This window comes from Eulemur rufifrons, chromosome 7 (genome assembly GCF_041146395.1).
Source record: "Eulemur rufifrons isolate Redbay chromosome 7, OSU_ERuf_1, whole genome shotgun sequence".
Lineage (NCBI taxonomy): Eukaryota > Metazoa > Chordata > Mammalia > Primates > Lemuridae > Eulemur > Eulemur rufifrons.
Genome location: NC_090989.1, coordinates 280128291 through 280145203, shown reverse-complemented (window position 1 = coordinate 280145203; position 16913 = coordinate 280128291). Strand labels below are relative to the sequence as shown.

At 57.6% G+C, this 16913-nt stretch overlaps 1 protein-coding gene across 1 annotated transcript; it reads left to right on the top strand.

Annotated features, from left to right (window-relative positions):
- Positions 1-623: 623 nt before the first annotated feature.
- Positions 624-2319, top strand: IER5L (immediate early response 5 like). The gene has a single exon (XM_069474750.1). The coding sequence runs from the start codon at positions 798-800 to the stop codon at positions 2040-2042; it is 1245 nt and encodes a 414-aa protein (XP_069330851.1). The 5' UTR covers positions 624-797; the 3' UTR covers positions 2043-2319.
- The last annotated feature ends 14594 nt before the right edge of the window (positions 2320-16913 follow it).

The window sequence follows — 16913 nt, the reverse complement described above, 5'->3', positions numbered from 1 at the left end:
CCCAAATGACAGGGGATCAAGTCCAACATTCTCTACGTATCCCCAACCTCTCTCCCTTGATGTCCCTCGGTGTCAAGTCGACGGCCCCACTAGCAGAGGCCTTGGCTCCCGCGGGTCACCTGGGGGCCGGCAGGTGAGAAAGAGGAGGCGCCGCATGGCCGGGAGTGGGGAGCCGAGAGCACCTGCCGCAGGTGAGGCCCAGGCTTGCGGAAGGGGGAGGAGCCGTCGCCACAGCACTCAGGTGAGCCGACCCTCGGCTCCCAGGAGCTAAGCCGAGGGCAGCCGCGGGCTCTGACGTGGCTGCTACGAGGCGGGCCCGTGTTGCAGACCGCGGCCCCGGCGGCTCCGAGTCCCGCGCGGCGCGGCGGCCCCGGGAGAACATTCGAGGCAGCGGCGGCGTTGGAGGCCCGGGGTCCGTTCGGTATTTGAATAGCACAAAGGAACCGCCTTGGTCTGATTGGCCAGCCAAGTGGCCCTGGGGCGGGCAGCGCCTGTCACTCGGGAGGCTCTGGGCACTCCTATTGGCTCATCTGATGTAGGGCGGGGCCCGGGCACCCAGCTAAATAGCTGGGGCCGGGGCCGGCCGAGGCTCATTGCTTTGGCGCCGTCTGGGGAGCGCGAGCCTGCGGGTGGCGCGCAGCGCATGGTGGCGGCGCCTCTCGGAGCGCAGCCGACCCGCTGACCCGGGCTCGGTTCCCCCTGCCTGGCGCGCCCAGGCGCCCGGCTGGAGAAAGAAACAGCAGCAGCACTAGCAGCAGCGGCGGCGGCTGCTTGGCCGCCGCCGTCTCCGCGGGAGCATGGAGTGCGCCCTGGACGCCCAGAGCCTGATCAGCATCTCCCTGCGCAAGATCCACAGCTCCCGGACCCAGCGCGGCGGCATCAAGCTGCACAAGAACCTCCTGGTGTCCTACGTGCTCCGCAACGCGCGCCAGCTCTACCTGAGCGAGCGCTACGCTGAGCTCTACCGGCGCCAGCAGCAGCAGCCGCAGCAACAGCAGCAGCCGCAGCAACAGCAGCAGCCGCCCCACCACCAGCACCAGCACCTCGCGTACGCGGCACCGGGCATGCCGGCCAGCGCGGCTGACTTCGGCCCGCTCCAACTTGGCGGCGGCGGGGACGCGGAGGCGCGCGAGCCGGCCGCCCGGCACCAGCTGCACCAGCTCCACCAGCTCCACCAGCTGCATCTCCAGCAGCAGCTGCACCAGCACCAGCACCCGGCGCCCAGGGGCTGCGCGGCGGCGGCGGCCGGGGCGCCCGCGGGCGGCGCGGGGGCGCTCTCGGAGCTGCCCGGGTGCGCCGCGCTCCAGCCGCCGCACGGCGCGCCCCACCGCGGGCAGCCCTTGGAGCCGCTGCAGCCGGGTCCTGCGCCGCTGCCGCTGCCTCTGCCGCCGCCTGCGCCCGCTGCGCTCTGCCTGCGGGACCCTCGCGCCTCGGCTGCCTGCTCCGTGCCCTCCGCGCCCCCAGGGGCCACCCCTCCGGCCGCCGCCGCCTCCCCGCCCGCCTCCCCGGCACCCGCCTCCTCCCCCGGCTTCTACCGGGGCGCGTACCCGGCCCCCTCGGACTTCGGCGTGCACTGCAGCAGCCAGACCACCGTGCTGGACCTGGACACTCACGTGGTGACTACGGTGGAGAACGGCTACTTGCACCAGGACTGCTGCGCCTCCGCCCACTGCCCCTGCTGCGGCCAGGGCGCTCCGGGACCGGGCCTGGCGTCCACCACCGGCTGCAAGCGCAAGTATTACCCTGGTCAGGAGGAGGAGGACGAAGACGAGGAGGACGCGGGCGACCTGGGGGCCGAGCCCCCCGGGGGCGCCCCGTTCGCCCCCTGCAAGCGCGCCCGCTTCGAGGACTTCTGCCCAGACTCGTCCCCGGACGCGTCCAACATCTCAAACTTGATCTCCATCTTTGGCTCGGGCTTCTCCGGGCTGGTGAGCCGACAGCCGGACTCCTCCGAGCAGCCGCCGCCGCTCAACGGGCAGCTGTGCGCCAAGCAGGCGCTCGCCAGCCTCGGCGCCTGGACTCGAGCCATTGTCGCCTTCTAGGGACCCCCGAGGGCACAGGGACCCGGGGCCCCACGGGGCTGGGGCCAGACAAAGACTTGGCCAAGGGGCGAGAGGAGGGAGCGAGCGGGCGCCAGGCCACTCGGGGCAGAGCTGGGGGCAAGCAGAGGGAGGCGGCTGATGTTTTATAAATTGTAAAATAAAAAAAGAAATCTAAAATCTTGGACTTTATTTTTGCAGAGAGAAAAAGCGCCTATTTAAGTATGCTTTGTGTTTCTCCTACTCTTTTTTTTCTTTTTATTGTAGTGATTGCAGTGGTGTTTAGCGAGGAGCCTGCCACGTGAGGGAGGGCTGCTGCCCGGAGGAGGTGCCGGGCAGCCGGGGGCGAGGCAGGGCGTCCGGGCCGCCGGGGCGCGCCGGGGGCGCAGCGCAGGAGGGCGCCGGGCCTGGGACGCCGATTGCAATCAGTTGTCAGACCCAGGAAGCCCGACGTTCCGCTCTCCCGAGTCCCTCCGTGGGGTGAGGAATGGGTCTTGTGAAATCCTGAGCAAAAACAAAGGCAAACTCTATCTCCGAAAGGGACGTTTGGGTCACATTTCCTCTCTGGGGGCGGACTCCAAAGTTCTCAAAATGAGAAGGCAGAAATGAAAACACTTCAACTTTTTTTTTTCTTTTCTTCCCGGGGCGGGTGTATTGAACCCCGCGTCTCCCCGCCCCTCTGGCTCGGTTCTCCCCTCCTCCATGCGTCTCCCGGACTCGCGGGTGGCGCCTGACACCCCGACACTCTCGGACAGTGTTTGGGGAAGGGGTGGGGGGCGGGCACGGCGGACTACATTTCCCATCATGCCCAGCACTGCGGTCCTCACTAAACAAAAAAGGAAGTCGATTCCTTCACCTGGATCCCCGGCGGCCCCCGGGGAGGGAGGGGCCGGGACCGCCGACTGCGTTGGAGACTTTTCACTAAGTTCCTGGTCAGCTGTGGTGTTTGTGTGTGTGTGCTTCCAAATTGCACTGCCCTCATTCAGCCTTTGGTTGCATTTCATGAAACCAGCATTGTTCGAGCCTGTGAGAACCCCGTCCTGTGTCTTCAGCTCGATAGATTTTGTTTAATTTAAAGCCTTTTGTTGTAAAAAGGTGGGGTTCGTCGGTAGCCCCTCTGGTTCTCTGCCATCAGCACCATGTGGACTCCAAAACAAGTTGCCAACCTTCCTTTTTCAGCCCTTCTCCCTCATTTCCCTGTATTTTTGTGCATACTGAATTGTATATCACCGGGTAAAACTGTTCAGATTATTTGTTTAAATTTATAATCTTAATAAAAAGTCGACTATAGAGGATGGTGGTGCCTTGTTTTTAGATCAGCCTGGGGGCGGCGGGGAGAAATAGAGGGAGGTGGGGAGAGACACCCCTTCATGTAAACCCCCGCTCTCTGGGGCCTGGATGGGCAGGATCTGCCCACATCCGCTGGGTTGGGGGTGGGAGAGGGAAGGAGGGTGATGGTGGTTGCTGGGGGGTCCTGCCCCCCCATGGGAACCGGTCGCCCCAGGGGTCTCCAGCAGGAAGCTGAGCCAGCCTTCAACACATTTCCTGCTCATCCAGGGGCGCAGGGCCTGGTCAGCCTCAAGTCTGAGCTCTCTGTGGCCAGGGAGAGCAGCTGGGGGAGGCCGGGGGGGCTTCAGGGCCACCCACACTCCCTGCCCTGCGTCTCCACCCGCACGTCCGCACGTCTCAGGCTGCAACTTGGGGAAGTTTTTTTCCTTTTCTTTTTTCCTTTTTTTTTAAGTTGAGTTTGTTATCACTGCTCGGTGCCACTTGGTGGTGTGCTGGCGGCGTCTCCCTCCCTCCTCGCGCTCCTCCCCTCTCCCTCTCCTCTCCCTCCCGCCCGCCTCGCCTCCCTCCCTCTCTCCCCGGTGGATGGAGGCAGGAAGGCTCCAGGCGCGCTCTCCCTCCTGACCACCTACGGAATGACCTCAGAGTGGGAGAATGTGCCAAGGCCCGGGGGAAGCTCGCGTTGTCCCCACTGGAACCAAATTCACATCTGCAGCCGCGACTCGGGCCCGGGGGCGCGCGGGGTGGTTCCAGCTTTGCAAAGAGGGGTTAGGAAAGAAACAACAGGGAAAAAAAAGAAAGCAAAGTAGCAGCTTGCTTGCTATTCGTTTTGATAGCGTCTCTCCCGGTGTCTCCGTCTCTGGCTGCCTCCCCAAAGCTGCCTGGCTCTCGCTTAGCCCTCTCGCCCCCACACCCCACTCTCCGCGCGAGCCTCGCAGCGCCCCGCAGGACGGCTCGCTCCCCACGGCCGGCCTTCGCGCCTCCTGCAGCTGGAGCGGGGGCTGCCGCCGAGAGGCCCCCAAGCCAGACTCCGAGAGGCGGACGCAAGCCAGTCCCAGGGGACCGCTCGGCTCTGGATCCCGGTGTCGCGCAAGGCGAAGTTCTCAGGGACACTGCAGAACGCGAGGGGCCGCGAAGGTCCGCGATGGGGGTTGGGGGGGAAGGGGGCTCTGGAGGCGAGAGTTACGGGGAGGAAAGGCACATTCACCCCCCAGGGCTGTTTTCTCGGCCTCCCACGGGAAGAGTCTGGAGCAGCTGAAGAGGGGGAACGAGCGTCTCCTCCCTCCCAGTCCCTGCAAGTCCAGGGAAATAGCTGTTGGGGGCACGGTTCTGATTCAAGCCGCCAAGCCAGTTGCCAGAGCTCCCCCTAGCGCCGCTTCCAGGGCGCTGCAGCGGCTGTGGCTGGGAGTGGGCGAGGCACGGCCGGGGGCGGCGAGGCTACTGGGGCGCTACTCCGCGCCCCTCGGGGGAGCTGCGCAGCGACGGGATCCAGCCCTGGCCGGAGCCTGGGCGCGAGGCCGTGTGCGTGCCCAGCCTAGGCCCGCGTCGAGTAGGGGCACGTGGTCGACCGCCTTTGTTGGGAGCTGGGCACAGAAAGGGACCAGCTGAGGGGTTTGGGAACTCCCCACCCGTCCTGGGTCCCTATGGCAAAGGAGCGTGGGTAGTGGGGTGCGCAGTAAGAGCTCTGCACTCAGCAGGACCCTAGACTAGGGTTCTCCTCCCCTCTGCCAGGTGTTCTGAGCTTAAGCCGCGCCTGGAGACTCAGGCATATTGGGACCTGGTGAAACCGAGGGCTGGGGATGGAGATGGAGAGCGCCCAGAAGAGAGGTGCCCTCCCCCCCTTATCTGTTCAGGGCTCAGGGACCTGGAGCAGTCACACAAAGGGTTAATGTCCTGAGTATAATATGCAGTGGGCGAAAACGCAGCCCACTGGCAGTCTATATGGCACACTAAGACATTCCACACAAAACAGTAAGGCACGAGGGGGGGGGTGGATATTGCACCGTGAGGGCCGCACCCACACCCAGCCAAAGGCACTGTCTCCAACACACAGTGCTGTAAGCAGCATCCCACACAAGGCTGGGGCCACTAGCACAGCAGGCAGCATGCTGCCCAGAACATGCAGAGACTGACACATCGTAGCGCAAGGGAAAGGCTGGGGCCAGGAGCTGGGTGGATGGGTTGCCTGGGTGGGGGGATCCTCTGAAAGGGATGGGGTTAGGCAGGCAGCCAGTCGAGAGTCCAACCCAGGCCCACAGACAAGCCCCTCTACCTCCAGTGAAAAGACCAGGCAGGACCCCACAAGAGCCCCCAGGCAGGACTTGGGGGTGCTGCTTGGGCAAGTAGGGGAATTGAAAGAGACTGGGGGCCCCAGGGGGTGTGGAGGGAGAGCTTCCGGAGAGCAGAAGGTCTGGAAGCAAGAACTCCAGCAAGCCCCTGGTCCTCCCAGGTTAACCAGCTCCCCACGCATACTTCCCTGGCTCCTAGGACACCGCAGGTCCGGCTGCCCTTGATATGTGGTGTAGGGCTGAGCCAGGCTCCAGCTGCACTCCGCGCAACGTGGAGCTGGGACGACAGCCCAGAGCCTTGGAGAGCTGCAGCCTGCTCTCCAGAGATGTCGGGGTAGGGATGGCCGGGCCTCCCAGGAGGGCCACTGCACAGGGCACTGCAATCTGGGCGCTTCTGTGTGTGTGTGTGCATGCGTGTGCACACTAGAGCAAGGTAGAGTATGTGTGTGTGTGTGACCGTGTGTGTGTTCCTCTGGCACAGGGTATGCACACCAGTTGTGTCCATCCCTTCGTTCACTGGACACAGACTTACTAAGCTCCCACTTGGTGCCTCGCCTGTGCAAAGCGCTAAGCTGACAATCATGAACAGTACTAGCAAATGGCAAGAACAAGGATGGTTACGGTGGCTCAGGCCTATAATCCCAGCACTCTGAGAGGCCGAGGTGGGAGGATCGCTTGAGGCCAGGAGTTCAAGACCAGCCTGAGCAAGAACAAGGCTCCATCTCTACAAAAAATATAAAAATTAGCCAGACATGGTGGTGCATGCCTGTAATCCCAGCTACTCGGGAGGCTGAGGCAGGAGGATCCCTTGAACCCAGAAGTTTAAGTCTGCAGTGAGCTATGATGACGCCACTGCACTCTAGCCCAGGTGACAGAGAGAGACCCTGTCTCTAAATAAATAAATAAATAAAATAGAAGGCCGGGCGCGGTGGCTCACGCCTGTAATCCTAGCACTCTGGGAGGCCGAGGTGGGCGGATCGTTTGAGCTCAGGAGTTCGAGACCAGCCTGAGCAAGAGCGAGACCCCATCTCTACTAAAAATAGAAAGAAATTATATGGACAGCTAAAAATATATATATAGAAAAAATTAGCCGGGCATGGTGGTGCATGCCTGTAGTCCCAGCTACTCGGGAGGCTGAGACAGGAGGATCCCTTGAGCTCAGGAGTTTGAGGTTGCTGTGAGCTAGGCAGACGACACGGCACTCACTCTAGCCTGGGCAACAAAGTGAGACTCTGTCTCAAAAAAAATAAAAATAAAATAAATAAATAAATAAAATAGAAATGTCAAGAACAGCAAACCCCTCTGTATGGATTAGTTCATTTAATTTTCCTGGCTACCCCCTGAGGTAGATACTGTTAGCATCCTCATTTGAGAAATGAGAAAACTTGTCCAAGGTCACACAACTAAGCAGTGGCTGGTCTCTACCTGTCCAAGCTCACAGGTAGCGGTAAGAATTTGTAGCATTACAGTGGGAGCTGGCAAATGACCCTGAGGTTGTTCAGTCACATCAATAAGCCCAGCTGGGCCTACACTGGGTTCTGGAATCTGGTCATCCCTGAACTACCAGTTTGGGAGCACACACCCACCCTCTCAATACTTCATGGCCCCCGGGGCCAGGGCCGAGGGGTGGGGACACCAAGAACGGTGGAGTCTGTCTCCCACCCCACCCAGGGCAGGGACTAACCTATTCCTGTTTCCTCAGGCCTCACTACTTGTGAGTCTGGCACCAGCTTGGCAGATGGTGGGATGCTTTTGACTCACGGAGCTCAGATGAGCAGTGAGCAGGGTGCAGCTGGTTTTAGGCACAGCTGGATCCAGACACAGATCTTCTCCAAGACGCTCTCCTTTCTTTCTTCTCACTATAGCTGTAGGAGGCAACTCCTGGCCTCCCAGCTCAGAGTTTTGCCACCCAAGAGGGACTGTCCACTTATTTTCAACTCAGAAAATCCCAGGGAATGACTCTATCGTATCTCCAACCTGGGCCCTGTCCCAAACCTGCAGCCAGGTCCGAGGGATGGCTGGTAGCTAGCCCCCACTGGAAGTTCATGGGCAGAGAAGGGGTGCTCTTCTCAGAGAAGGGACGTACTAGGTGACAGACCAAAGATACCTCCAGAGAGAAGGGCTGCAAGCCAAGCTAAAGGAGGCATTTTCACGTGGAACTTGGGAAGACCCAGGGCACGGGCACAGCTGCTTTGGGATCTGGGTGATTAAGTGCAGCCTACGCAGTCCTGGAGAAGGAACATTGTCCCTGCTCCTGGCCAGGACCCTCTGGTGCCTCCCAGGCTTGCCACGAGGGCATCACCTGGAGAAGGAGGGCTGAAGGGCAGGGGACAGGATTCTCCCTGCAGGCTCCATGGCAGGGACAGCAACAGGTCCACCCTCAGGGGATTTAGGGTAGGGACATCCGCAAGGAGCCCAAAGTGGAAAAACTTGGCTGAGCGCTCGTATGTGGCTCCTCCAGGGACTCCCAGATAGAAAGGCCTTGGAGGAAGTCACGGTGCTGTCCAGCAGGACAGAGGGAAGAGGGCCCCCTAAAGGACATGTCACCTTTTTACTCCAGCTGGTGGGGCCTGGGGACGTCTGGGGTACAGGTGACTTTGCTATTCACATGTTTAGAGAAAAAAGGGCTGAATACAAGCTTGAAAATGTTGAAATAGTTATCACTAGATTGGGGGACTATAGATGACCTTTATTTTATCATTCATATATTTCTATATTTTCCAAATTTTCTACAATAAGCATATAACACTTTTACATTTAGAAGAAAAATGAACACTATGTTTTTCAGAGGAAAATGTGACAGGTGCTATCACTGATGAACAGCGCGCTGTGGAGCACACAGGACGGGGCAGCTATGTCCAACCTGCCCGGGGCAGGCTCAGCCCCTGAGGAACAGAGCACTCAACCAAATGCCTCGGGGGACCGAATACACCATCCTGCGCTCTGTTTTTGTTAAAAAAGATGTGAGACAAAACCACAAGCTCCTGTCCCGGATGATGCTGTTGGTGCATTCCCGGCTCTCATCTCTGACTCCGTCCCAGCGCTGCCCAGTCCTACCCATCGGTCCTCACAGAATGATTTGCTTGGAGCTGCTGGATGACACAGTGGGTGGGGAGTAAGAGGCAAGTGTGCTTAGGAAATACTTTCAGCTCAGTGGAAAGAGCACTGGACCAGGAGTCCAGAGACCCAGGGACAGGTTATGGCTCAGCCCCAGACTCACCTGGGGACCTGGGATGAGTCACTTTCCTAACAGACCCACATTCCCTCACCTGTAAACATGGCGAGAGGGGAGGAGGAAGGTCCTAAACCAGCTTCGATGCTCTAAAAATCGGAAGGGTAACCACTGCTTCCAGCTTTCTGATGGTCCGAGGCTTTGTGTCCAATCAGAGTAAGAAAAACACAGGTAGCAATATCAAATTCCACTATTTTACTCGCTCATTCAATAAATGCATTCGTTCATTCAGACAGTTATTGAGTGCCTAGATATGCCAGGCACTGGGCTGCGCGCCAAGGATGCAGGCAGTCAAAGGCCCCGCCCGCATGGAGCTTACATTCTAGCGGCGGAGGCAGGCGATAAAGAAGTAAGCCAATAAACGATTAGATAAGTGTTATGGGAAAATAAAAACATGGCGAGAGAGAACTAGCACCACTTTATATGACTATTCGGTGATCAGAGAAGGTGGTATTTGAGCTGAGACCTGAATGGATCAGCCATATTGGTCAGTATAGATAGGCGATGCTGCAGTAACAAATTAATCCCTAAATCTCAGAGATTTAGCACAGTACAGGTTTATTTCTTGACCATGCAAAGTCCATCTAAGTCAGACAGCTAAGTCCCCTAGGCTGCCGCCGCCACGTGGTGACTCGGCGACTTAGCCTGCTTCTATCTCAGCACAAGACTTCCAGAATCACCACCGTGGCGCAGAACTAGAGCTGGATAGTTCTGAAAGGGCTCTTCGTCGCCTCGGCCTGGAAGTGATTCTCCCTCACTTACACTCAGAGCCCAGTGGCCAGAGTTAGTGCCATGACCCCTCCGGGAAGGGCAGTGCTCCTGGGTGTCTGGGCAGGAAAGACAAAGTCGTGTGGATGAACACTAGAAATCTCTCCCACACCAGCTGAGCCAACAATGGTGGAAGAGCATTCCTGGCAGAAGGAACAGAAAGGGCAAAGACTAAACACAGGAATGGATTTGCAAGTTCACAGGACTGGCTGAGGCAGAGGCAAGAGGGAGAGGTAGGAGGTGGGCCCAGAAAGGAAAGCAGAGATAGGAATCCTTGTCACACAGGAGGTGAGGTTGTTTGTTTGTTTGTTTGTTTGAGACAGAGTCTCACCCTGATGCCAGGGCTAGAGTGCTGTGGTGTCAGCCTAGCTCACAGCAACCTCAAACTCTTGGGCTCAAGCGATCCTCCTGCCTCAGCCTCCCAGAGTGCTGGGATCACAGGTGTGAACCACCACGCCTGGCTAATTTTTTCTATTTTTAGTAGAGACAGGGTCTCGCTCTTGCTCAGGCTGGTCTCGAACTCCTGAGCTCAAGCAATCCTCCCGCCTCGGCCTCCCAGAGTGCTAGGATTACAGGCGTGAGCCACCGCGCCCGGCCTCAGGAGGTGTTTAGTTTGTATTCTGAGTATTAATACAGTGGATGAGAGTGCTGTCAGGGCACCACACAGACCTGGATTCAAACCCCAGCTTTGCCACTATAGGACTTGAGCAAGCACCATGACATTTCTGAGACTTAGTCTCCTCGAAGGGTGTTGGGACAATTCAGTTATGACCTATGAAGGACTCCGAGCAGTACCCGGCACACAAGCACTCAAGAAATAGTGGTGGGCTGGGCACAGTGGCTCACAACTCCTGTAATTCCAGCACTTTGGGAGGCTGAGGCGGGAGGATCACTTGAGCCCAGGAGTTCAAGACCAGCCTGAGCGACATAGTGAGACTCATCTCTACAAAAAATTAGGCAGGTGTGGTGGCACATGCCTGTAGTCCCAGCTACTGGAGAGGCTGAGGCAGGAGGATCACTTGTGCCCAGGAGTTTGAGGTTACAGGGAGCTATAATCATGCCACTGCACTCCAGCCTGGGTGACAGAGGGGGACCTCGACTCAAAAAAAAAAAAAAAAAAAAATTAAGAAAGAAATAGTGGCAATTATTGGTGTCATAGGAATTTCCTTCCTTCCCCAGGTCAGTGGAGGGGAGGGTGCCTGAAGGGCAGAGGGGGTGGGGATGAGCCAATAAAAACACAGTCTGGGTCAGCCGCCCCAACCGGTTCTCCTGGCAGTACCAGGCTGAGGCTCCAGTCTAGTCCGGGGTCTGTCCCTCTTCCCAGCGGACTGAGCCCCATGGACACACCCGTCCAAGGACTCTTGGCAAAGAGGGAGGGTGGGAGGGGTGACGCAGGCTGTGTGAGGTTCCTTGTGCAGCGCTCCTCGCTGGAAGTTGTTAAGTATCAGATGAGCGATTGTGGACTGTCAGGCGCTAGGCCAAGCACCAGAGGGCTTCCTGGGGCCACCCCCACCCGGGGCACCCGGCCAAAGCCCAGGCTGGCCGTTCCAAGCTCAGCCTCCGGAGCCACACAGACCTGAGCACAAACCGGGCTCTGCCGCCTTCTCGGTGACAGTAAGCTCTTTCCTTCCCCTCTCCGAGTGTCAGGCCCATGTCTGCAAAATGAGGAGGGACACGGGACACCCGCCTGCACAGTGAGGCTTCTACAGCGCCAGCCTGGCATACAGTAAGTGCCCAATAAGTGAGAGCTGCTATATTGGCTCCAGTCAGCTCTGCCCACATAGTAACTTTTCCTTGCAAAATGCAGGACACTTCCTACGGACTCCTGTTGAACAAAATGGATGACCTAAGAGGAAAGACACATCTTTTGCAGAGGGACCAATCAAGATCTCTTTACTCTGGGGTTGGGGAGGAGAGAGGAGGAATTGCCCTATCAATTTTGTTGGATTTGTTTGTCTTTCCATAGATTGGCACTGGTGTTTTTAAAAAGGTTAGTCCCCAGGAAGGTGTCCGGTTATGTTCAGCATCTGGCTATGCCTGACAGTCAACATTCAGCGCGTGTTCAAGTTTCACTGAGGATGTGTGCTTGACGATTGAATGGATGAAGGAATGGGTGGATGAATGAATGAATGGACTGTTTGTCCATTCCAGGGAAGCAGTTGGTGAGAGATGGCTCCTCCTATCCTCCCCCCATCACATCCTTCCTGGGCCTCCAACCCCACCCCTTCTGCCCCCCCACACCCAGTCCTGATGCTTCTTCAACTCTCCCATGCACCTTGCCCACACTCATTCCGCAGCTCCAGGCACCCTCCAGGCACTACACACACACACACACACACACACACACACGCACCCTGAGTGAGAAACTCCAGCTCCTCCGGACACCCACATCCACCAGCCTGGAGAGAACAGGGAAGACCAAGGGATAAAGCTTTCCTTTGTTTAGACAAAGAAGTGCAGACCTAATGTAGACGAAGAACACGGCCGGAGAGCAGAACAGATCCATGTGGAGAGGGGCAGCTAGACCCCTGTGTGACCTGCGGCCGTCTGATGTGACGGACAGCTCCGGGAGTCTTTGCCAAGAAAGGTGTCTAGATTCCCAGCCTGGGTCCGCTCCTCTGCGGCCCCCGTGTTGTTCAGGCCTCAGAAACTCGACTAAAGCTGGCTCAAGCAAAGGGGGGATTTATTTCTTGGCTTAGAAACTGGGAAGTCCATGGGTGTTTTAGCTCAGGCGTAGCTGGATCCAGAGGCTCACATGATGTCATCAGGACTTGTTTGCTGTCTCTTGGCACTTCCTGTCTCTCCTTGGCCTCTTCCTAGGTTTTCTCTGTGGCACGAACAAGATGGCCACCGGCCAAGGCCACTGCAGTCACACAGGGCTCCGTGTTCAAATGACCCCGTGCGTGCGGTTTAATGCTCTGCGGTGGCTGTCTTGAAATCCATAATCATTTCCTCTTTGAGTTTATTTTGTAAGTGAGGTCTGGAACAATGGAGCTTAAAGCTTCAACTCACGTGCCGCCCTGTCTCCTGCCACCTCCCCCCCTCCCTGCGACAGGTTCTTGGTCCCCACTACCCTAATTCCTGGCCCCCTGGTCCCCTGGCCCCTGGGCCTGCACAGCCTCTCCCTCCCATCCTTGGCAGGGACCTGGACACAGGCACAGAGAGGGTGGGGGTCAGGCACACCCAGCAGCTTGCAGAGCATGGTGGCAGCCACAGATGCCCTGCGGTGGCAGCACCACAGCCCGTCTGGCAGCCAACCAGAGACCATGTCTAGATGTGGGGTGAGCCTCTCACGTACCCCACCCGGGTACTGAGATCCTTAGGGACCACCTCTCTGCTGTAGGTTGAAGTGGGGCCTGTAGGAACGGGAGGAACCTCGCTGAGGCTCTGACATCAGTCTGGGACTGGGGGGAGGGTTAATCCAGCAGGTGCTGCCGGGCCCAGGGAGAGGGAGCACCCAGCAGGGAAGGCACAGGGCTGGCGGGGGCCTGGGAGGGTGTGCACTCCCTGGGCAGTGTCCCCCATGAGGAGAAGCACTCCCTGTGGGGCAGCGTTGGGGTGTCCTCTCCTACAACTTCCCTGAGCCTGGCTTATGTGTTTGTCTTTTCTGGCCAGCTCAAGGCAGCCTCAGGGACAAGCCACGAAATTCAAATTGTATAATATCAGTGATTCTGCACACGAATTAAATGCTCTGATGTTTGCACTTAAAACCGGTATTATACAATATAAAGATGAATGGCAAAATTCATGCTAATTATTTAAAATTTTAATTTTTCTGTACTTAGAATGACATTATATAGAAAATTAAAAACACCATGACATGGCTGGGCACGGTGGCTCACACGTGTAATCCCAACACTTTGGGAGGCCAAGGTGGGAGGATCACTAGAGCCCAGGAGTTTGAGACCAGCCTGGGCAACATAGCGAGACCCCCATCTTTACAAAAAACTAGCTGGGCATGGTGGTGCTCGCATGTAGTCCCAGCTACTGGGGAGGCTGAGGCAGGAGGACCGCTTGAGCCCAGGAGTTCGAAGCCGTAGTAAACTATGATCACACGACTGCACTCCAGCCTGGGTGACAGAGCGAGACCTTGTCTCTAAAAACAAACAAACAAACAAAAACACCATGACAAGCTGAGAGGGAAACCATGGAAGGAAGAAAAGTACTCTATGTATCTTAAATGGCAATTTTTCCTGCTTTTTGAGCAAGGGACCCTGCATTTCCATTTTGCACGGGGCCCCACGGCTTATGTACCTGGCCCTGCCACCAGCACCCCCAGGATAGCGTCAGCCCTGGCAGAAGGGGCACCTTCCCAGCTGCTCCAACAGGAAGTACCGAGGCACATGGGTCACATGCGCATCCCTGAACCAAGCACAGTGGATGGGGAGGCAGTGGCGCTCTGATTGGCCAGTTCTGGGCACGTGTCCGTCACTAAGCCCAGGGGCCAGTCAGCCCCATCTCAGCCCTTCTGACGGGTCCTCCGCAGGGCAGAGACTCTGCCGCAGAGGAAAGAGCTGACAGCCATGGCCCCCACTGTGCTTCCTCCACCCCCCTCATGCTTAGTTTAAAAAGCAAAAAATGAAAATGCCAGCTGGGCAGGAGAAAGCAATTTAGTTCCACTCCCCTGGTTCACATCTCCCCAGACTCCTTTGCTGGGTCCTCCTCCCCTTCCTCTAGATGCTGAGGTGGCCCCGGGCACTGGCCTTGGGCCCCTTCTCCCTTCCTGCCACCTTCCCCTGGTCCCAGGAATCCATGGACAGCTCTCTTCAGCCAGGACGTCTGTGCCAAACACAAGCCCGGGGTCCCAGCCCTGTTTGGCCTCTGTCCTTGGGGTGCCGACAACTCAGAGCTTATGAGTCTGCACCCGACCCCTGAGAGCCCCTCAACACTGCTTCTCCCCCGCCCGTCCCACCCCGTCAATGGCACCACCACCCAGCATGTTGTTCAGGCCAAAATCTTCAGAACATCTTGACTCCTTCTTTCCCCACAAAGCCAAACCCAGCCCATCAGCAAACCCTGTGAGTTCTCCTTGAGGACACGCATGAGCCACCTCCTCACTGTCATCACTCGTGCTCTCGCTGGCCCAGCCGCAGCGCCTCTCCCCTGACTGCCCCAGCCTCGTAGCTGGCCTCCTCGCCTCCCTGCTGCCTCTGCTACACTCACTTACCTTTGAGCATGTTGACGCCGGGTCAGGGCACTGCTCAACTCCAAACTTCCCAGTGGCGTAAACCCTTAAAACTGGTTGGTGGGTGAAGCTCATTTGTAGCATTTGCCAATTCCTATGGTGTAAATACTCCCACCTCGGGCAATTTCAAGCTACCGGTGTGACATCACTGAACTCGGAGTAGGAAGGGTATGTGCAATCCGCTCTTGCAAGCCAGTCTGAGTGACTCCAGCACACCACTGCTCCTACTCTGCCCAGAACAAAATACAAAGTCCTTCTGTGGCCTGTGGCCTGCATGCCCCTGCCTGAACCCCCTGGCCACCTCTCCACTTGTCCCCACTCTCCCTGTCACTCAGTGCACTTCAGCCTCCTCCACACTGTTGTCCAACATTTCAAGGCTGTTCCCGTCTCAGGGCCTTAGCATTTGCTGTTCCCTCCACTGCGAATGTTCACTCAGCTCTTTGCATGGTCAACTGTCTCACTTACTCAGGTCTCTGCTCAAATGTCACCCTGAGCCCTCAGCCCCCTCTACAATAATTCCCTCTATCACGGTCCCCTCATGTTTTCCTTTTTCTTTTCTTTTCTTTTTCTTTTTTGAGACAGAGTCTTGCTCTGTTGCCCTAGGTAGAGTGCCGTGGCGTCATCATAGCTCACTGCAACCTCGAACTCCTAGGCTCAAGCAATCCTCCTGCCTCAGCCTCCCAAGTAGCTGGGACTACAGGCATGCGCCACCATGCCTGGCTAATTTTTTCTATTTCTAGTAAAGATAGCGTCTCACTCTTGCTCAGGCTGGTCTCAAACTCCTGACCTCAACGTGTCCTCAAGCCTCGGCCTCCCAGAGTGCTAGGATTGCAGGTGTGAGCCACCGTGCCCCGCCTAATCCTCATTTTTTTCATAGCCTTTATTGCTGCCTAATGTTCCACTGTGCACTTACTTGTTCGTTCGTCTATCTTCCTCACTAGAGGCGAACTCTACAAAGGCGGGAGTTCATCAGTCACTGCTCTGTCCCCAGCACGTGGAGAGAACAGAACTTGGCCCTTCGCAGGTGCTCAATAAACTCCTGTGGCAGGCACTGGGACAATGGCTGTGAATGAGCCCAGCCCCTGCCAGTGAAGCAGAGGGGGCTACGGAGGGAGACCAGGAGGCCAGCAAAGGCGGCCCGGCTGTTTCTGGGAGGGTCTTGGGTCCGGAACGAGCACCGGGGCCTTTATCCTGCTACAGCAGGGAGCGTCCTGAGGTTATCAAAAGCAGGGCAGCTTCCACTCAGTGCCCGTCTGCCTCTCCACCCTCGGGAATGTCCTGCGAACTCAGCCTGCCCAATGCCAAGTCCATGCAGTCTGCCCTGTCTCCATCGAGGGTGCTGCCCAAGCTTGGGAGGGAACTCCAGAACCACAAACCCTCAGAGCTTGGGACACTGGGGAGTCATCCTGCCAGCCTGGCCCTCCATGGGCCCTCAGAGCTCCTGCACTGGGGTGGGGGGAGGGCAATTTGGCACCAGGGCCCTGCCCAGCACCTGTTGTCCAGCTTTGTCTAGAATAACTTCAAGGACAGGGAACTTTTATTCATTCATTCATGGTTCAACAAACAGTTATTGGGCACCTACCTACTCTGGACTAGCCACTGTTTCAGGCCCTGGGGACTCAATGGTGGCCACAGCAGACCTGCCCCTGCCCTCACTGAGCTTACATTCTGCTGAGAGAGGAGAGGATAACCAGGTAAACAAGTCAGTGGATAATAAAGTCTGGTAAGTGTCCCCAAGGCAACTAAACCAGAGGGCAGGGTGGAACACAGCTGGCGTGGGGAGGCTCCCAGCACAGCAACCGGGGGAGGGCAGGGAGCACCGCCCTAAGGAGGGAGCATCTGAACTGAGGCCTGAACATCCGGAGGCAGCCACTGCTCGGCCCGGGGCCCAGGCAGTCCAAGCCGAGGGGACAGCCAGCGCAAAGGCCCTGGGGCAGTAGCGGGCTTGGCATTTTGGAGGACCAGGGAGAGAGCAGTAGGACTGAAGCAGAGGGAGTGGAGAGAGAGGAGAGGGCCACCGGCCCAGATCACCTGGTGGAGCCTTCTGTTCGCCGTGAGGAGCCACCTGAGCGATCTGATGGGATTTACCTTCAAGCCGCTCCGGCCAGAGCCAG

What these genes read in the sequence shown, in the direction of transcription:
- IER5L (XM_069474750.1), top strand. Translation starts at nt 798, where the DNA reads ATGGAGTGCGCCCTGGACGCCCAGAGCCTGATCAGCATCTCCCTGCGC.